The sequence below is a fragment of the Typha latifolia genome, chromosome 4, assembly GCF_019914945.1.
Source record: "Typha latifolia isolate L0001 chromosome 4, TyphaL0001v2, whole genome shotgun sequence".
Classification (NCBI taxonomy): Eukaryota; Viridiplantae; Streptophyta; class Magnoliopsida; order Poales; family Typhaceae; genus Typha; species Typha latifolia.
In genome coordinates, this window is record NC_133089.1 from 15067206 (window position 1) to 15089007 (window position 21802).

At 37.7% G+C, this 21802-nt stretch overlaps 4 protein-coding genes across 7 annotated transcripts; 3 read left to right on the forward strand and 1 right to left on the reverse strand.

Moving 5' to 3' along the window:
- Nucleotides 1–3991: 3991 nt before the first annotated feature.
- On the forward strand, nt 3992–8397 carry LOC140787351 (serine/threonine-protein kinase D6PK-like). 4 transcript variants are annotated; one of them, XM_073136224.1, is made up of 3 exons: nt 3992–4344; nt 5489–6609; nt 7300–8397. In XM_073136224.1, the coding sequence occupies exons 2-3, from the start codon at nt 5618–5620 to the stop codon at nt 8171–8173; spliced, it is 1866 nt and encodes a 621-aa protein (XP_072992325.1). In that variant the 5' UTR covers nt 3992–4344; nt 5489–5617; the 3' UTR covers nt 8174–8397. The 4 variants fall into 4 exon arrangements, with proteins under 4 accessions (XP_072992325.1, XP_072992328.1, XP_072992326.1 ...); XM_073136227.1 differs by lacking the exon at nt 3992–4344 and adding an exon at nt 4369–5186; XM_073136225.1 differs by lacking the exon at nt 3992–4344 and adding an exon at nt 4435–4944.
- Nucleotides 8398–8841: 444 nt separating this feature from the next.
- Nucleotides 8842–11309, forward strand: LOC140786024 (uncharacterized). Its single transcript, XM_073134186.1, has 3 exons — nt 8842–9213; nt 10280–10468; nt 10926–11309. The coding sequence occupies exons 1-3, from the start codon at nt 8842–8844 to the stop codon at nt 11001–11003; spliced, it is 639 nt and encodes a 212-aa protein (XP_072990287.1). The 3' UTR covers nt 11004–11309.
- Nucleotides 11310–11772: 463 nt separating this feature from the next.
- LOC140787352 (indole-3-glycerol phosphate synthase, chloroplastic-like) lies at nt 11773–18294 on the forward strand. The gene is made up of 10 exons (XM_073136228.1): nt 11773–12046; nt 13191–13433; nt 13516–13692; nt 14348–14422; nt 14544–14588; nt 14719–14883; nt 15594–15672; nt 16564–16646; nt 16774–16842; nt 18013–18294. Exons 1-10 carry the CDS (start codon nt 11879–11881, stop codon nt 18094–18096), a joined length of 1188 nt encoding a protein of 395 aa, XP_072992329.1. The 5' UTR covers nt 11773–11878; the 3' UTR covers nt 18097–18294.
- A 1053-nt stretch (nt 18295–19347) lies between these two features.
- Nucleotides 19348–21572, reverse strand: LOC140785503 (protein NOI4-like). Its single transcript, XM_073133350.1, has 3 exons — nt 21431–21572; nt 19779–19970; nt 19348–19626 (listed from the first exon to the last, which is right to left on the reverse strand). Exons 1-3 carry the CDS (start codon nt 21434–21436, stop codon nt 19582–19584), a joined length of 243 nt encoding a protein of 80 aa, XP_072989451.1. The 5' UTR covers nt 21437–21572; the 3' UTR covers nt 19348–19581.
- Nucleotides 21573–21802: the final 230 nt, after the last annotated feature.

A 21802-nucleotide genomic window follows, 5' to 3' on the forward strand; every position in this document is an offset into this window, starting at 1 on the left:
ATCATTCCCTTCTTTCCCGATGTAGAGGACATGACTCCAATATTACTTGGTCTTGTCTTTTGTTCTTTAGGAGCTGTTATTGGTAACTTTGTTAGGTGCGCTTTATCACAATTACTTATTGGATGCGTGGAGCACTTCTGCACATAATATTTAAGTTTATCAAATGTTGTAGTGTTATTTGGTGGTCACAGCAGATATGGCTTTAATAGGGACATGGCCAATAAATGTCTTTCTTTGTGCAGTTGTTTTTGGAGCCTTTAATAATATTATAATTTTGCAAATTGATTTATGTTTCCAGTCATTGATTACTAGGACTAGATGTATTATGCTGTCATATTGTTCTTGAGATGCCGAGGCACCCCTTTTAGAATAGTGTCTTTTATCAGTGAGGTGCTACTATGGAGTGGAGATTCTTTAATGGGCCTACTTGACGGCTTAAAGTGATGACATCTTGCTTCAATGCATCGACAAATATTTGCTCAGTAAGAATATGGCTTCAAAAGTGTTGTCCAATATCTTAAATTCAGGCAGTTGCAGCCTATTCCGATCTTTAATGTTATTCATTTTAATGTAATAGGTTGGGGGAATTTGTTTGATCTCAACCATGAGAACCGTATTTGTATATTTTTCTTTTTCATTGTTGATGATTGTTGCGGGGTATGTAGCATGCATCTCAATCTGTTTTGACGTAATTGTGTAATTGCCACTATTGATCTTTTTTATGTCCCAGAGACCCCAATCGCAACATGAAATGATCCCGTGATGATATTTTCGCTCGAGTTGTTGCTGACTTTGGTCACATAAATGGGGAATAGTTATATCATTCCTCTGCTGTTATTATTGGCTCTGGATGCTTTGAATTTTTTACTGGATATTGCAGAATACCTAGTTTTACAACGTTGCGCCAATTGATATTATCTGATAAACTCATTTGTGTACTTAAGCCTACTCCAACCCCCAGCCAAGCATAATCCCCGCGTCCAGCCCGACCTTACAATACTTAGTTGTGGAAAAGATGGAAAGGGGGAGGACGAATAGGAAGCGAGTTCCAGTTGAATTCAACATCTGAAGATGGCAAGGCCTATCACCAGCACTAGCGTTGGTTGAATCCACCGTTGTGGAACCACTTGATGGTTTTTTTTTTTTCTTCTTCTTTCATCAACCTATCTCATATCTGAATGTGCCCTTATTTATGCAATCAATAGGTATGTGAGCACGCGGGACAATCAAGCAGAAAGCCAACTATGATGTTGGTGATGCCAAATCCTGGAGTTGCCCATTGGTTTGTGACAGATACCAGAGCCAATTTGTGGTCCTATTATGCCCTCAGGTTTAATCTTTTCCTTGGCGATTTAATCAGACTCCAGTCTCTGTTCGCTGTTGCTCGTCGCTGAAACTTTGCTGAGCTATTGCATTGTATTCGACAGTCCGCAAGGTAGAAGGATCCATAAAGCTTTTGGCTTATCTCTGTACTTCTCTAATTTGTCTTCTTCTTTGGTTATTTTTATCCGCTTTGTTCCTTGGTCTGAAACGAGGCGCTAAATCTTCGTTCAAAATGGTATTTGTTCACTAAACTATGGCCATATGATAGGCTGTAGATTAGTTAAAGCCATATGATTAGGGACTTGCTTTGTTTTGTATGTCTGCACTCGGTACAATGCCTCTGGTGATCAAAGACTTGTAACCTTATTTTAGAATCATTGAATATGTTTACCATGATTCAAATGATCCAAGCATTAGGAGCTTGCCATACGCCGAAGAAATAGAGTTCTATCTTTGAATGGCGGCTATCTTTACAAAGAGCCTGTCTATCAATTGTGATCCAATTTCTTCAACTCTTTATCTCTATCAAAGTTGATTCTCACATAAAATATCTTCTGTCTCCAACTTGCATCTAGAACAACATTTTTTTCTTCTTCTCTATCAAACTAAAGGAATGCATTAAAGATTTGAGAATCTTTTTCGCTCCTGATGTTATCATACCAAACAAATATTTACAACATAAAGTAGAACCAGTTGTATGTGCATCTGAAAGACTGAAACAAACCAACAGTCATGCAGTCAGATAAGAAGCACAAAAAAAATTTGTGATATTAATTTAGTATTATGTCCTTGCAAACCGGCATCTTTTGCTAACCCCTCCATATTCTCCCCTTCAGTGTATTCCCTAAATGCCCTCACCAAACTCCAAACTTTGTCGGTCTCATAGATGAGAAATGTCCCAGAATGCTCCCACAGATAGTGCAGAGGAATGCAGCACAAAGTTCACAATCTTTGGGGAGATGCCAACCAACAAGAAAGCAGATAGTTTGCAACCCTGGCTGCAGGATTTTTTTTTCTTTCCCTTGCATCCCAGTACTTGGTAGCCCCTGTTTGGTTGGCAAGTCATCAAAAGGAGGGTTTAAATTCTGGAATACAGGAAAATCTTGCAGTGGATAGTGCTCTCCAACAAGAATGGCTCCATGTGGTATAGCTGAGGACATCTATGTGTAGGCCTCACTGGGTATTGCTTTGTCATTTCATACAAATTATTATACTAGAGTTTGCTCTACTCTCAATGGAGTATTTTTGTTCATTTTTCTATGGGCTCTCTAGAAGACCTAAGTTGGAGGCATCATGGGTTAATGTAGACCTCTCATTATGTTAATATTTTACAAACATAAAGTGTTATAAATTTGCTGTAACATTTGATCTGATCTCCAAAAGATACTTTAAGTACCACATTTCCATGAATCACATGGAGCACCTTTTAATACTTTGAGGATTGAGGCAGAGAGGGAGAGGGTAAGAGGGTAAGAGAGAGAGAGAGAGAGAGAGAGAGAGAGAGAGAGAGAAAGCATGGACTAAATGAAGCTACTAACTAGTTTTAGTTCCTTTGAGTGAAGTCCTTTAACCCATATGTTCATAATATGAAAGTTCTGTTAGGATATAAAATATAAAATTATCATATTCTAATAACTTAATAACTTAAGCTTTTTAGTGTATTTGATGAATTAATATTGTTTAAAATATTAAACTTTTCCTCATTTAAGTTTTTTTTTTAGACCTCTTGAAAGAGAACGTTAGAATATAAAATATAAAATTGAATTACCAAGTTTGGAGAAATAAGAATACATGTGAAGCTTATTCAAGCGGTGGATTGGTTCCACAAGTATATCTCTTTATTATATTTATGGTCCCATCCTATAGCAACTACTTATAATTATTGGTTACTCCCTTCCTTCCTTCCTGGTCTCCAGTTGCCCTTCTTGAATTGTAGTTAAGAGGCTGTAAGGCCTGTGTGGTCAAAGTGTCCAAGGGCCATTGATGTAAACTGAGCTGAATCACATGCTTTCCGCTAGTACTTGGTATTATCTATTTTGTGAAGATGAGATCATGCATTTTTATTAATACTGTTAAAGATATGATATATGTTATTAGTTTGTTATCTAATAATTGAAGTTTTGAATTAATTGGCCATCCTATATATAGAGACTGTATGTGAAAATGCATATAAACAATATGATTGATATACATTATCTGGTTATTATGTAATAACTCAAACTGTTATATCAATTCATATTTAACAGTCTTATTACTCGAAGTTTGGTCTGTTCTAAGGTCTCCAAGTAGAAGGATTAACTAAATTCCAAGCATAGAATGGGGATGCATTGGGCCCTGAGATTAGTATTAACCTCTGCTCTTCTTATCCAAAAGCCGAAAAGGCATTGGGCCATGGACCGGGGGGGGACAAGGAGTGACTAAAGATTGTGAGGGATGTTTTTGTCATTTCAAGAAATATTACAAGTGGGGTCCTTTGGTGAAGAAAGAGCATCTTCAAGAGAATCTATGAGCAGGGTAGTTGTGTCATTTAAAATTACTTTTGGCCTCAAATGGTTAAAAGGGGGGGGGTTTGCTATTGGGAACTCCACTTAAGATATTGGGGATGGGTAAATTTTGAAAAGCATTGAGACAAGTGTGGAGGTGGGGGACCACAACTGCAGTAGTGCAGTAGGCTCAGACTCTTTGGGTTGTGGGCAAAAGAAATAAATGAGATAAATTTAATAGGAGGAAAAGCTTAGCTTTAGCTTTGACTCTTCCCTTCTTTACATGACCTTGTGCATCCCGCATAGAGAAAAATGACTAATAAATTCAATAGAAGGGCAGTGATGAGGCACACACCCAACTCCATCTTCCATTAAAAGACCCACCTTTTTCCTCTCTTCTGTTGTTTTCATTGCACTCTTCTACCTTTTCCTGTTACTCTCCTTCCCTTCTTTGTGGATACTAGGTGTTGGCCTACAGGCAAAACTGTCTCACATATGCCACAGCAATGGCCTAAAGTATCATCTTTGGCAAACCAAGGTAGTTCCTTTGGCCTCTCACCCCCAGTTCTTGTCTGGAAATTTTTTTTTAGATTTCCTTTTTGCATCTTTATTGTTGCTTAAAATGTTTTTCCCTGCAAACTTTTCTTTTTGCTGCATGTAGTCTGCCTTTATTTGATTCTCTTTGACTGCATTGGGTCAATGTTGGTCTTTGGGTTATTCTCTCCAGATCTATCTTGATGGTTTTGGGGTAGATTGAGTGCTAGATTTCATGGTGGTAACACCTTCTATTGGGGCCTCCTCCTTGACTCTTTTCTTAGCCTCTTTTCCTACCTTATGTATGCTGAAAGGGCCTTTCTTCTTGATTGGGGAAAGATTGCATTTTGATGTAGATGGTTTGATCCCCAGTCATTAATCCATTTTTCTCCACATTCTTTTCCTGAATCACATGCTTTTGGATATTGGTGTTTGCCTTCATAGAGAAAGCAGCCTGCAGTTGCGTGGATGCATCGATCCAGGCTGGATCTTGCTCTTCCTAGGAGCAAAGATCCATTATTTTAGGTGGGTTATTGCCCAGCTTCCTATTTCTTGTGGAAAGAATGTACCTTGATGTGCTTTAATGTGGCATTCATTGTTTCAGGTACTTTCTTTATTCCATAGAGAGGGTACCTTAGTGGAATTCCTCTTGTTATGCTAGATCTATACAATATTTTGCATAATAGGAGCTACATGTGCTTTCTTTGCAAGAGGCCTTATATCGGTTAGTGTGTTTTGGCTTGGTATGCTTATAGGCTATAGAAAGAGGGAGGGAAGAGAGAGAGAGAGAGAGAGAGAGAGAGAGAGAGAGAGAGAGAGAGAGAAACATTGGCGTAGTAGTTAAAGGTAAAGGAATCAAACATCTTTGTTTTGGATTTCAGACACTTGTTTTCCTGTCTCTGGTTGCTTGTGTTGGCTGTTGGATAGATCATAATATGCTCGACTTCTCTTAGTCTGGTACATGGTCATCCTTTGACCGGGTCTCTCTCTTACTTGTGTGCTAATCTTTTGATAAGTTCACAATAATCATGGCATCTCACTGTTATTCCTTCTTTACATTTCATATCTTGTTATGATCATATTAACAATCTTGTTTGCTAATTTTGTTCTCTTTCTCATAGCCTAGTTTGTGTCTATATTTGATGCAGAGACTCTATTTAGCTGATCCATTAGGGGTGGATGCAAACAGTGGTAATATGCTGCACAACATGTTTGAAAGCATGGAGCAAATGTGCATCGCTTAATCTGCCAGGGACAAAACCTCAGTGCTCAAATTAATGGCGTCAAAGGCTACTCCTCAAAGTTTTCCTGAACAATGGCTGAAAACAGCTGGTAGCCAAGCAGTAGAGCAATGTTCACGTAAGCCTTCTCCTTTGCAAATTCCTAAACCATGCAAGTCAGATCCTGCTACACCCAAAAGATCACCAAAATCGGCAAACCACAAAATCTCACAGCATACTGTAAAGGAGGTGTTAGAGGAGCAAAAACCAAATCTCTGCCAGAAGGAGTCTTCTGATTGTATGCTGGACGAGGTTCCTTTGAAGACTGCCATTTCTTCAGAACCTAAAGATGTGCATTCCTCTGGTAGTTTGGATGTGCCGGCACAAGGAAGTCCTATCCAATTGAATGAGACTCCAAGCTTGGAAAGTATTGGCTGTCAAGAAAAGAGAATTTCTGAGCTTAGCAGTGTGAAGGATAGCTTTGTTTCTGCTAAAGTTAGTGATGGCACTAGCAGTCTGACAAAAACTAGCGGAAGTGCTACAGCAAGTGAGCGAGCTGACCTTGTTGAAAGCGGAAAGAGTAGCATGTGCACGCCCAGCACAAGTAGTGATGTTAGCGACGAGAGCTTGTGTAGTAGCATGGGTAGCAGCATCACTAAGCCTCACAAAGCAAATGATTCGAGATGGGAAGCAATTCGAACAGTCCAGGCTCGAGATGGGGTTCTCGGTTTAAGCCATTTCAGGCTGCTAAAGAAATTGGGATGCGGAGATATTGGTAGTGTATATCTCTCTGAATTGAATGGAACCAGGAATTATTTTGCCATGAAAGTTATGGACAAGGGTTCTTTGGCAAGTCGTAAGAAACTGATCAGAGCTCAAACTGAAAGGGAGATACTTCAATCACTGGATCATCCATTTCTTCCGACCTTGTATACTCACTTTGAGACAGATAAATTCTCATGTTTGGTAATGGAGTTCTGTCCAGGGGGAGATCTGCACACCCTTAGGCAAAGACAACCCGGGAAGTACTTTTCAGAACAAGCCGTAAAGTATGTTTACTTCTTTCTCCATCTCTTCTTTAGAATAAACCTTTTTCTTTGTGACGAGTATTAGATGCTCAATATGTTCAACATCTAATTTGTTTTATGTATATTTCTAGACAGTTTGGTGTAACAATAGTATAGTAATTCTTTAAATTATTACAGTATCGTGATCAGTGATGACACCTTCATTCTCTGCCTTGCAATGGTGTAATCTGTGGAACTGTTCTACTGTGCAGTATTGTGTTGGTTGCCTACAGAATCTATTTTATACTTGTCAGGGCTAATTATAGCATCACAAAGTTTTATCAGGATTGGCATTTAACTTATTATTGCACATGTGATTATTTGTGATGTCAATACCCCATGGGATTATCTATAAGTCAATCTTATGATAGTTACACAAAAGCCAAATTTAATTATATTTAATGAGTTCTGAGGCATATTGTTACCATGATTATGTTAATCGCAGTGTATCTATAGCCTCCTTTTTACATCCGACAAACAATGCATCATTAGATGAAGTGCAAGAACTTTGAGCAATCATTGTGTAAAATGTTTCCTCTTTGAAAATCATGAAGTACTTGAATCTGTTACCAGCTTAATCTTTGATAATCTAGCATATGGACATATAGGAATTCAATTAAATCAATGATCTCTTGCCTACCTTATTGTGATTTTCTCTTTATTGAATTGCAGGTTCTATGTAGCAGAGATACTCCTTGCAATGGAATATCTACACATGCTTGGAATTATATACCGTGACCTCAAGCCAGAAAATGTCCTTGTTCGAGAGGATGGCCACATCATGCTCTCCGATTTTGACCTATCCCTTCGATGTGCAGTAAGTCCTACACTAATCAAGTCTTCCAACGTAGACTCCGAACCATTTCGTAAGAACAACACAGCATACTGTGTTCAGCCCACATGCATTGAACCATCCTGCATCCAGCCATCATGTGTTGTTCCCACCACATGCTTTGGGCCTCGCCTATTCTCCTCCAAATCCAAGAAGGACCGGAGACCAAAATCTGAGGCTGTAAACCACCAGGTTAGCCCATTGCCTGAGCTCATTGCAGAGCCTACTGATGCTCGATCTATGTCATTTGTTGGTACGCACGAGTACTTGGCGCCAGAGATCATCAAGGGCGAGGGCCATGGGAGCGCGGTGGACTGGTGGACCTTTGGCATCTTCTTATATGAGCTTTTGTTTGGGAGAACTCCATTTAAAGGCTCAGGTAATAGGGCTACATTGTTCAACGTTGTCGGCCAGCCCTTGCGGTTCCCTGAGTCTCCAATCGTGAGCTTTGCCGCTAGGGATCTGATAAGGGGTTTGCTTGTTAAGGAGCCACAACGACGGCTTGCATACAAGCGTGGGGCTACGGAGATCAAACAACATCCATTCTTCGAGGGCGTGAACTGGGCCTTGATTCGGTGTGCCAGCCCTCCTGAAATACCAAAGCCTGTTGAGATTGAGCCACCCCCGCGGCCACCCCCATCAGAAACTGCAAAAGTTGCCCATAATGCGAATCAGAAAGGTTCAGAGAACTACCTAGAATTTGATTTCTTCTAGTGAATTTTCCAAACTAGTGCAACCTATTGTATCAAGTGAAATCCTCCTTTTTCCCCTTAGTTGCTAAATATCTTGAGATGTTAGGTGAGTTTGTGCTGTAGATATTTAGCTCTCTGAAGCAGCAGCTTCTGTTGTTTCCAAGTGAACTTCTCGAGTTTAATTTGTATTCCGCGACGAATCCTGAAATATTTTAATCATTATCTACATAGATCTTTGCTTATATATGAACTTCTTGCTGTATTCTGCTGGTCATTCATGAACTCCCTTTAGACATTCTTATTCTACAAGGCTGAGATATTACAACAGAGGGTGAGCTTTTTGTTTACTGCACCTCAAATTTCATAACAATCATGAATACAAACTAATTATTGATGAAATTAACTAGTGAGAAGATTCCATGCAATTATTTCACTCAAAATGTTGAAGCTCTTATATTAGGATAGATGATCTTATTTCCAATATAACATGCTAAGCTGCAGAAACCACAACCAAGGATTAAATCTAATCCTCGGAAGAACTATTTGAAAACAACCTCCTGACGTATTTTAAAAAATCCTTCTCTCTCTCTCTCTCTCTCTCTCTCTCTCTCTCTCTCTCTTATTTTTTATTTTTATTTTTTGTAAAGAGGAGGAGGGTTTTTCCAATTTGGTTGAAATGTAAGTGGTGAAATGCAAAACGACCATATATCTCAAACAAACTTAGATCCGACCCGCTTTCTATTCTCTATTCTACTCGACTGCTATTCTCCACCTCCCTTCGCCTCCCTCCTCCTCGCCCGAGAAAAGAAGAAGAAATCGGAGATGCTCCGGTCGATACTGCGATACGGAAGGCCAATAAGATCAGCTTCGCCCGATTCTCCGGGCGATTTTCTCCGGTGGCGCATCGGGATTCGCGAGGGCCTGCGGCGACGGCGGCGCGACCCGTCACGCGACGAGTTCTTTGTGGCGACGCCAGAGTCCGCCGCGTGGCTGGACACCGCCTCCATGCCGATGGTCCTCACCGCCGTGGCCATTGCCCTCTTTGCCAAGGTCGTCATGATGGTTAGTACTACTCGACGATCCAGGAACTCCCTGTCTGATCTTTTTTTCTTTGCATTTATAACCCCTTTTCAAATTTGGAATTCTGCATGTATATTCGTCGAGTTAGAAATCTCAACCATGAGAAAAATAACACTTGATACTTGAACTGCTTATGGAAATACCGGGCGATGCCGTCAGCTTGTTCTATATTAGTGATGGCTGATTGCGTATAAGATGTGCACACAAAGTTGTTATATGCTTGAGACTGCAGCATTTACAATATACAAGTCTGGAATTTTAGTTCCAGATGCTTCTTTAAAATAGTTATTGACTGTAGATTTGGAGTCTACTTATGACAAAACATATTGGAAGTAGATACTACTAATTCATACTTAACTCTCCAGTCTTCACCAAATGTTGTAGTTAGGTTTTTGTGTAATTACAATAGTTTTGTGCAACATTTGTCATTTGAGTAGACATACTTCCTTGGATTCAATTGGCTATTTCTAGCAACTCAAATCACTTGTTTTTGAAGCAGGATCTGCGACACCTGGTCCAAGAACAAAATTTTCACATTGTCATTGGCTTTTCAGAATAGCCAACATAAAATAAGCGGTCTCTAATTGTCTAAATAGTATATGAAATTTATGTCCTTATCTGGACAAAGAATGAAGGAAGCTTTAAAAGACAAGTATTTAATGACATTTTCTAACTATCCGTTCTAACGAGTCTCTGGTGGCGCCCTATTTAAAAGGTTAGGTATTGATCCTTCTGCATGCTAGTTGGCCAGGTGTTAGGATTTTACCATCAAACTAAAGTATATTGTATGTGAAGTATATCCTTATTATTCCTGCAGTTAATCATTCTGTGCTTAGCTGTAAACATTGACCGGAGAATGCTCGTATAATTACTCTTTGGCACTTGCTTCTTTCATCTGGTTTCTTCTCATTTCTTATTCTTGCCTGGTGGCAAATGGTAGGGTATGGTTCTTATGAGCGATAGTAAGATAATACTTCCTCTTCATGTGTTTATTATGGTTTCCTACATACTCGATTCAATGTTCTTTTCATGCTTGTTTCTTTGGTAGTATGATGAATCCAAAGCTCAAGAGAGGCTGGAGCGCAAAATAAGGAAGGCTCCTCCTGAACAAGGAACAGTAAGAATGCTAACTCGTGAAGAGTGGGATGAGATCCAGGAAATTAGGCCAAGGACTCCCTTCGAATCAAAGCTTGCTCGCCCAAATGCACGTATAAGAACTGGAGAACCAATACATCTGGTTAGCATGCTGCCATTTTTTTACTTTTAAGTTGCCTGTTTTATATTTCTAGCTTCTCTAGCAAGTCAAAGCTATAGTATCTTCTTCTTCTTTTTTCTCTCTTTGTTGCATCAAGCTAGAGTTACCAAACCGATGAAATCATACGAGGAGTGGGTCTCTGTAAATTCATCCAGTTTAAACCCTTGCGCATATTGCTAGGCAACAAATGCATGCATGTTTGAAATTTCATTGCAACTGTAATTTGTTAGATGCATCATGGAAAACATGTATTCGTGTAACTCGTTCTCCCCTTTCCTCCCCAGATGTCTTCCTATAAGTTTGATTATAAACCTTCTCTCCTGTAGATATCCAAGTGCTATCGTGTGTTTTTTGTCATAGGTCTCTATTCAATTTGTTTCTCATTAGGTAAGATCTTATTTAGATGGCTTGAACTGGAGATATATCTTATTGTTTTCAGGAGGATGTGAAGGACTGGACCATTGATGTGATCACCGATGCGCTTTCAAGAGCAGAAGAAACCGTCAAGCAAAAATAAAGTTTTATGTATGCTTCAGATTCAACCTGACATTGTTGATCTTACACAACACTCCACTGGATAAGCAATACTGGACCACATCCTGTGTTAATCTATTGAAGTCCACTTAAAGTTTCAGAGACACTACAAAGAAGTGAATTACTGTAAGGAATTTGAGATATGAGGTCAAGTTGGGGATCTTGGTTGACAATCAAGAAGTTGGCTTTCTTTTGTTCTTGTAATAACTTTGTTCTCTTGTAATATCATAGGAAAGTTAATCAATGGGATGCAGCTGCTCATCACATCTGCTTACTATTTGTTCTGACATTTAAGTATCCATTCTGGGTTCCAGTCTCTCTGCCTCCTTTTTGTTCCATTTTTTTTTTCCTTTTCCTTTGTCTTTTTTGACAGGCATGCAAGTTATGGATGAATTAATAATGACCTATTTGGCTATTTTAGCTTTCAGTTTTCCAGTCGACCGAAAATAAATAAATAAATAAATCAGCACAAAAGTCTTGCTGACAACAACTTTAAATATGGTTAAATATCCAACTATGATGAAAGTGGAAAATAACTAAATAAAATGAGGCTTTTGCAATTTAATTATATTAATTATATATTTATAATAATAGATTTTAGTGTATATTATATAGTAAATTATGTATACTATTTGACAACAAAATAACTTTACATTGACTATAAAAAATTTGTACACTCATTTTAATATACTAAATTAAAAAAATACAATTAAATCATTAAAACCCCACGACATAATAACCCTCGAACCATCGGCTACACCGTATACGTACTCAAGCGTATCGTATTAAGAGAGAAGATAACTCTGGCTCCGTAGTCCTCTTCCTTTCTCTCTTTCTTTCTTGGCTGGTGGAGGAGAGATGGAAGGAATCGGCATTGGAACCGCGCCTAGCTTTAGGGTTCCTATTCCAAGCCTCTCCGTCGTGAGACGCAGGAGGATTCCAGTCTCTAAAGATCCGGCCTTTGGCTTTCCGATGAATAGAGAGCGGAGGAATTCGAGTCCTCTCTTCTGCATCAAAGCCGAAGAGGTCGGTTATTTCCCTCGAGTTTCTATCTTGTGATCGATAAATTGGTTTATTATAGTAGAATTAGCATGATTTCTTTCAAAATCCACGTTTCTTTTTGGTGATTTGGGTAAGTTTGTATTGATCTGTGACAGGAATTTGATCTGCTGAGGCAGAAAATTTGGATTGTGAATGTCATCGTAATCTACTTTTATTTAGTAGCATTATTGTTGAACTGAGTTATGTTATGCATGCTCGGCTAATAAATTTGTCAGCCAAGTCCACGGGTGTCAAAAAAGCTCGAGGGCCCGCAAGCCGCTCGAGATCGACTCGTCAGTGGCTCAGGTTGTTATTAAAGGACCGCGTTTGAGCTGGGTTTTTGAGCTTGTTGAAAAAAATGAGAGCTCAGCTCGAATTAGCTCGATATATATGTGCATCGTAATATTATATATGTGTGTGTGTGAGATTTCTGCAGCACAACCAGTTAAAGCTCATCCTTTTTAACCAGCATGCCTAGGTGAATCTTTAATGCCATACTCCCTAAACATATTGTAATCGTTTGGTTGAGTAACTTAAAGGAGGTAACATTTTTGCATCAACTTGCAATCGAGCCGGCTCAGTATTTGGGCAAGCCGATCCAAGCCTGCATTATTGAGCTCATCTCGAGCTCGAGCCGAGGTCGATTTCAAGTATTATGCACTTCGAGCTGAGCTAAGCTAGGCTTGTTTACACCCCTAGCCAAGTCCTTTCATTTATAACTTAGAGACCTGAAAGCATAAAGTGGTTTGTAATTTTAGCATGCAGTTTTGCATAACATGATGGAAGGTTAAATGTTGGTTGTTTTATTACATGGATCTGGAACTTTGGAATTTGTATTGGGCTGGGGGAAGATTCTTATAAGCTTTTAGGGGTAATACTTGATTATGGATAGTTGGAGATATAGGAACATCTATAATCTTGACCTAAGATTCTAAGAAGGAAGAAGAGATTCAAAGAATTACGATTTATCACTGAATACCGTACAACAAACCCATCTATGTTCTGTCAGTAACTTGACTCCATGTTTACGAAAATAATTTTATGGTACAGATTTTAATTTGGCTGTCATGTCACTTTTTGAATGTTAGTAGTCTGTACACATCATAATATTTCATAGCTACTTCTGTAGGAGGCCAAAGATGCAACAATTGCGGTAACTTCCAGTAGTGGTGACATTGCAAAGTCAGAAGATGTTGGGAAATCAGTTGATGACTCTGCAGCAAAGCAGGGAATAAAAATTAGAAGACGTCCTACAACAGGACCTCCTACGCACTATGTGGGCCCTTTCGAGTTCCGCCTGGAGAATGAGGGAAACACTCCAAGAAACATTCTAGAGAAAATAATCTGGGACAAGGAGATAGAAGTTTCACGGGCATGTTTAGAACTCTAAAAGTGAATAGGTTTGATTTCTTGGATGATAGAGGACTAATGCATTTATTTTATCCTTTCCTCAGTTAAAGCAGAGAAAACCACTAATAATGCTGAGGAAATCTCTCGAGGACGCTCCTCCTGTTAGAAATTTCATCGAGGCTTTAAGAGCATCATATCATCGAATTGGTATGCCTGCTTTGATAGCTGAGGTCAAAAAGGCTTCTCCAAGTAAGGGAGTTCTGCGGGAGGATTTTGATCCAGTAAGTTCTCAAGTTGAATTTATGTTGCATGCACTGTTCATGTATATATTGCTAAGCATGTCTGATATGTTTATGCCATTTTACGTTTTATGATAATATTGTTGGATCTAATTGAAGATTACATAAAATAGTTGTGAAGACCTATACATATTTACTATTTAGCATGCACATTGTTCTATAAATTGTTTTGCAAGAGTGAATTACTGATTAACAGTACACTAACAAAGTCTCCTGAATAATGAATAAACCTTTTCAGCATCTTATTTACAAAATACCCCGAAAGATGTAGATAAAGGGTATCAAAACACTTTGACGTTTTATGGTTCAAAAATGAAATTCTAATTCTAATCATGCTGTCCTTAGCTTGATTGGAGCAGTGTGTATGGTACTTACCTCGGACAGGACTATAAAACCTTCACTTATTCTGTTAACTCTTTCCAAAGATTTTCTTTTTTTGTTGAAATGAGTGGGTTTGCAAGCTGTCATTCAGAAAAGTGTTCTGGAAGTATCATTCTTCTTTGCCTGTTGTCTTCTTTATTCACTGTGCTATGATCTGCTATTCGGTGCAGCATGTTCATTTTCATGCCCATCTTATGTAATTCTTTTTATCTTTATATAAACTTGTGCTGGCACCTAACGATTAAACCAAAAACAGGTCCATATAGCTAGAACTTATGAGAAAAATGGAGCTACATGCTTAAGCGTCCTCACTGATGAAAAGTATTTTCAGGCAAGTATTCTATTTAGACATTGTAAATTGATTGTTTTCTGTGGTTCAGAATGCCAAGCAGAAACTGAACACTGGTAACGTTCACTTGATTGAGTAGTTTGTGATCTTTTCTTTAATTTAGGGAAGTTTTGAGAATCTAGAGGCTATACGCCGGGCTGGAGTTAAGGTCCGTCTCATTGACTTGACAATTAGTATGTCTGCAGCACTATTGCACGTTTCCCCATACTTTTGAGTATCACAATAAAATTTCTTGTCTTGTCTAATATGTTATCTCAAATATGGGCTTTTGATTGCAGTGCCCTCTACTCTGCAAAGAGTTCATTATTGATGCCTGGCAGATTTACTATGCACGGTGTAAAGGTGCAGATGCAATCCTCCTAATTGCTGCTGTGTTGCCTGATCTTGACATCAAGTATTTTACCAAAATCTGCAACATGCTTGGTCTAGCAGTTTTGGTTGAGGTTTTGCTTCCTTGACTCAGTATATACCATGCTTATTGCAAGTAATTTAGCTGCAATTTTGGTTTACATAGGAAACATCTGTTTTGTTATGAACACATCTTACACTGAGTTAAGTTCCTAGAGTACATGAACTCCAATTACTTTATTTTATTTTCTCTAGTTAGAATCCTGATTTTGTTGGAGAATTCTCAAATTACGGGCCTACGGATAAGGTAGTTATTGCTTGGAACTGATGCCAAGCCCAATGGCTTGCTTGTCATCATATAGGAGTTATTCCAACATGGTGGTTCTGTTTTTCTTTCTTCCTGCAGTTAGTTTTTCTAGGGGTAGGGCATTTACTATTGATTTCACCATCTTTAAGTGCTTAGTTCTCATTTTTACCATATATAGAAATATTATTGATTCGAAATTGGAACAAGAGCAGATAATTATGCAGATATATTCCTTAAACTTCCAACCATTTGGGAACTTTCTGATACTATTTCGCAGGAAATACAATTGAGCCAACTCATAGTGTCTTGACTTCTTGCCTTCCCTGGTCCCTAGGATCATCATACCTGAGCCTTGTGCTAGGACATATACTGTTCTTGTAAAAATGAGTTTTATAAGTGTACAATTGTTTTCTGCATTTGGCAAAACTAATGCTGGCTGCATCAATTATTTTTGGTCCTTATGCTCTAAGTAACTCATGTTATCATTTTTCACTTAAGGTGCACAATGAAAGGGAAATGGACCGAGTGTTAAGCATTGATGGAGTTCAGCTCATTGGTATCAATAATCGTAACCTTGGTATGCTTCTTTATTTGTAATTTTGTGTTACTTCATGATTGTTTCCCCTATGCTCATTTCAATTGGATCCTGAAGGGACAGGTGGTAAGATGTGCTCAATAAGTTCGTGCAGCTGTTTTATCCAAATCAAAACGGTTAATTTCATGTTTTTTCACTTTTGTCAAAATCAGTTTATGTAGTTTTTAACTTATTATTGGTATGTCCTTTATCTTTTTTATGGAGCTGTTCTGTACTTCTGTTATGTCCTTGGTAGAGTAAGATTATATATAGACCATTGAACTACTTGCTCCTTGAAAATTGCCAGTATGTCATAAAATGAAATCTTCCGGCCATGCTCATTTGTATTATTTACCTACAATGTACCTCTCATGCATGCTTAATAGTTCACAATTTTGCTTTTCTCTTCTTCTTTTTTCTTTTTTTCACCCTTTAGTGTGGTTTAGCCAGCCAAGTTATTAAAAGGCCAAATGAACCACTAGCTCTCATTTTAGGTTGTTGGTGATGGCATCAGCTGCAACAATCAGCATACACAAATATAGGTGGTGGTCCTGGTGGAAAATTGGAAAGTTACATTTCAAGTTCCTCATTTCAGGAAATTTGTATTGGCTAGAACAATCATTAACCAAGCAATATGATGGTCTGCATAGCACTGCAGTTGCATGTCTGAATGGAACTTTGTGAGAATGTGGTCAGTCAGTCCAATTTCTTCCTAGTACATGGTGAACTGTGGCAAATGAAACCAAATTTAATAACCTTATATATGGTTTGGGATTATTTTTTTCTGGACAAGGGGTTGAATCATATTTAGCAGTAGATGAAAAGAGAATGCACTGGAGTGCATTAGTACTTCTGTATGAAGATTTATCCTGAAAGCAATTTTGATATTCTCAGAGACTTTTGAAGTTGATATTTCAAACACCAAAAGGCTTCTGGAAGGAGAGCGTGGTGACATTATCACTCAAAGGAACATTATTGTAAGTATATTTTGCCTGAATCAGCAATATCAACTAAGTGTGGTGATATTCAGCATTGATGATATCTTCTGTAGTTTTGTAGAATTCTTTCAGTTTTGGCTTCTGAGAGAAATCATGTGTATTTCAGGTTGTAGGGGAATCTGGACTGTTCACTCCTCAAGATATATCTTATGTTCAAAATGCTGGTGTGAAAGCAGTAAGTTGCCAAGCATGTGGGATTTATGTTGACCTTACATATGGGGAATATCTAATCATTGTTGAAACATCATTCCTGATTATGTTATAGAAAACTATTTCATGTATTTTCAGTTTCCATTACATATTCATCCAAAGCTTCAGAAACAATATACCCTGTTTGCAAACCATGAGATAGGATTGGAAATTTGAAAAGGCGATGATTCTTATAACTGGAAAAGAAGAATTTATAAAAAAAACATCATGTGATGACTAAATTTACTATCTATGTCAAATTATAGGAAATGGCAGCTCAAACAATAATTTGGAATAAATAATCAGGAGTCAGATAATGTTCCACTTTCTTATCTTTATGGTACATAAATAGCTGTTGTTTTAATACCAATATAAAAAAAAACAAATATAGTATCTAAAGTTTGAAATTGTCAGCATATCTTTGGATGTCATTGTGGGTATCCGTTGAAGATCTCTTGGCTAGGGAGAGGATGTTATAAATATAGGTCAGAGGAAGGAGAGATAGAGTTGAAGAGATTAAGGGCATGTATTGAACTATTGATCACCCTTCATCCTGGAACTTTAAGATTGGTAAAAAGCAGCTGAATGTGATTTGCTATCATTATGAAAGTTGGGGTTTCATATTTGCTTTCACGAGAAGCCTTATGCGAACTCCCTGCTGTCTTCATGGCTGTTACTTTTGACCAGCATTGATCACCATTCTCAATAACTTGCTAGAAGATGCTATTGAGCAATTCAAGCAGTATTAGAGTCTAGAAGGTATCTAAGATCAGAATGTGAATGGGACGTTTTTAGCACCAATTTGGTTTTCCTACAATTTATTGATACCTAAAATATCAATGATGAGTAATGTCATTATGCATTATAAGACAAAGTGGACTATGACCCATATCTTATCTCTGCTACTTATTATTTTGCGTTATAACGATCAGCTATGAAAGAGGTTGTGGCAGCATTATTTGAAAACTAGATTCATGTTAAAGTTACTGATGTATCATATCGAAAATTATATGTGTTAGTGGTAGTTTGTTCCGATTTACTGCAGGGTGAAAAAATCTTTTCCTTAATTGTTTTTCTGGCAATGGTTTCTTTTTCCAACCTTTGATATCTTTGTAACTCTAATTGCATGAGGACCCTTCGGGTCCTGTTAATGTAGGTTTTGGTTGGGGAATCCCTCATCAAACAGGATGATCCAGGTAGAGCAATAGCTGGACTTTTTGGTAAAGACATTTCTTCATGAGTTTGATAAACTTTCAGTGAAAGCATGCCGCATTTTTGTAATTCGATATGAAAGCTTCAGGATTATTTGTAGTTTGAGGGGTATTTGATGGTTAAATTGGCATTCTTGCTTGCTGTTATGTTGTAAATGGAAGCCTATTGATAGAAATTTTGGAATCAAGGAAATAATGTTTGAAATATGCTCTATATTTTGATTGAATTTTGATCCATCTTGCTGATTGTTGTTAAAAAGGGTCAACTTATTATGAGTGAATTCATTAAAATTGGACCTCGTTGATGCTTAATATAAAGCTTTTCTTACAAATATATCATTGTAGGGAACTTCATTTATGTGTACCCTCTCAAATTTAGCATTTGCCTGAGCTCTTTAAAATCCTCTATTTTGGATGCAGCATGGAGGCCCACTCTAAAGGGCACTTGGGTTCATTTACACTTTGATAATATTAAGATAAGACTCTTGCGCACCTTCTATTCTATATAAATTGAACCAACTCCGTTTTAGAAATATGTGTATCTAGCATAAAATAATGAATGTTAAAACTGAGAATTTTTTTTTTTTTTTTTGTAAATGGCCACTACCCCTCCAATAATATGGTTACAGGTGTATATTTTATATCATATACTCTATATTTTTTATTTTGATAATAACAAAGTAGGCAAAAGCAATAATTTTAGAAGGTATAAGTGACAACCTAAGTTTTTTATAATTACACAAGCAAATGCTAAATTCAGAGGGTAGAAATGCAAATATTACGGGAGAATACACGCATAACACTTATTAATTAATGAAAATAGTTCAATATTACTCAACAAGGTTACCTGTAATAGATTTCTAGATAGGTTAGCAGACACAAATATGAGCAAACAAACATCATCCGGCAATTTCTGATCAACACTATGTATCTTGATTTCCATCTGTTAGAGTTGGAAATATCAAGGATTATAGACAAAGATCCAGAGAAGCTAATGAATCAATAAACCCAAAATAGCTTACTAGCAGCAGAGTCAGAACTCAGCACCAGCAATACATTTATTTGATCATTATGTATCAATAATTCTAAGACTTGCAACAATTATCAATTTAACAAGTGCTCAAAAACAGAGAAACTTATCGAGCAAACAAATTTACAGACAATTTGGCAATAAGAACAAAATAAAACATCTGAGTAGCTCACAGAGAGAACATACTTGAGTACTACTTCAGAGGAAGCTATAACCATCAGGTGTGATCAAAGATGCAATAGAAGCAATATGACAGACAAAATCAGATTAATTACCAAGTAAAAGCATAAAGTTCCTCCAGCATACATACACATATTACACATCTACAGAAGGATAAGTGCCCTTCCTCTGTACTACATCTTCAGCATTATACAACATAAGGGAAAAGAATGAAGCTCCAAGTATTTGGTCCTTCGAGAAAATGTAACAAAATTGACGGATTGCCACAACAGTATTCTTGCAAATCACGAGACTCTTGTGCTCCTCAAGACTCTGCATGATTGGGTATCACACAGCAAAGCCATTTTTTCTGCAGATAAATAAAAGAAAAATTAACAATGATAACTGATAGTAGATGGTCATGCAAAAATAGTAAGAATTGTCCTTCATCTTGAATCTTTTCTGATCGATAACTTAGCGAGTTTAAACGTAATGCACTGTCCAATAATAAAATAAACTCACTGAATTAGATTTGGGAGCATAAGTTCCACTTTTTTCTTCCTTCTGCTCCTTCCGAGGAGAGTCGGACCCTTGGGCATTGCCACCTGTCTTCTTCTCATCCCGGGCTTTGTTGAATATCACAGTATATCCCTCTGCAGAAGCAGGATCATTGACATCCCATTCTCCAAACTTTGGTAAAGGTCTACCAGTGTCCTGCTTGAATCCACAATAAAATTAACATTGATGATGGTTCATGTTCTTTAGTTATAGAGCTGCCCACGTAAGAAACAGTGCTTGAGGACAGTGGAATATGTTCAGATTATTCTGTGAATAATGCTCTGCCCCTCGAAAACCTTGCTAAGGAAATTTCAACCATGCCATCATGGAGTACATTAACATGTTTTAAGTTCACATTTAGCCTAAACAAAAGAGCAAAGCTATTACTGAACAAGAAGATAGATGACAATATATAATTCCAGACTATTGACATAAAATTCACGAACATATGAGAACCTCTTGCTAATGATCATCAGCAGCCATCCAAATACGCAAGAAGCTATGTAATAGGAAGATACATAGTTTCTGCTGGCAATTATGTGTCAATCACACATAATTCAAATCTGAATTCTAAACTCAGACGCTACCTAATGGCAATTCTAACAATGCGCTGTAAAAGAATTTCAAGATAACCGGCTAAGTAGAGGATGCAAAATTGTTCACTACTCACCTCCTCCATGCAGAATATGCACAATTTAATAAAGGCAATACTTTACCTACTTAATAAGTAAGAATTACCAGTTGACAACCTATTCATTCAGATCTTTCATATCAATCATTATTATGAAATCACATACTCACAAAAGTAATCTCAAACTTCCTTCTTTATAGAATTTATTATAACAGGGAGATTTAAGGAAAAGGTTAAGTGCTAGGACTCTGCAGATTTTTCTGTGGTTATGGCAACATGTTCGTCCACACAATTACTTCAAGATGACAGATATTGGGGATGATACGACCTTCGATTGCAGAAATTCAGACGCAGGATTAAGATACTCAGGTGAATAAAAGGTCAATATCATGGAATATGATGCCATCATGCATGCCCATATATGATTTTTCGAAGGAAAGGAATGCCATTACACAATTTTCTGAGAGTGATTTATATCTCTATTCAAATTGAGAAAGAAAAATTTAGAAAAATTTTCACCAGTATAAATTTTACAACTACACACTATTCATCAACAATGCTAGATATATATATATATATATATATATACTAACCATCAGTAGGCCATCAGATGATAGACACAGAATCCGAGGATACAAAACAAAGCTACATGTAAAGATTAAGTTTTTATGAGTTTAATGCTATCTTTAAAGTTCTAATATGGCAAGGTAATCCCAGCTTCCGAACCAATATGCACAGTAGCTCAAAAGAAATCAAAACCATCAGGAAAAATCACGAAATCACATCAAGCATAATCCATCTGCTACTTTGAATAAGCTAAAATTTGGAGAACGGTTGCATCAAATCGGATGAGTCTCGAAACAAAACCATGAGATGAATCAAATACTCGCGATCAAATCGACGACTATTAATCCCGTGAACAGATCAAGAACACCCAAATCTTAAAATTAAGCTCACAAGTTGAGACAAGACGATGTCGCCTTACCGACATGACTATGATTCTATTTCTCGGCGATGAACGACGGATTGAGGCAAAGAGGAGAGAAAAAAGGAAAGGAATTTAAGATCGAATATAAATAAAAATTATTTCTGGGTATTGGATTCGGGAGACGAGTAGGAGCGCATTTGGAATTGGGTGGGCCGTGGGCCTCGGTTGTCGCCGTTAGAGTTGACGGCGGCAGGAGAGGGGGGTGGAACGGGACGTGGTGGAGAAGAGATAACGGAACGGGAGGACGGAGTGATTTGACCGGAGAGGAAGTTGACAGGCTGGAGGGAATCCCTTGGTTGACCTGTCCTTTGCTTAGCTGGCAGTTAATGCCATTTCCTTTGTTCTTTTTTATATCATTTTCTTGGGGTA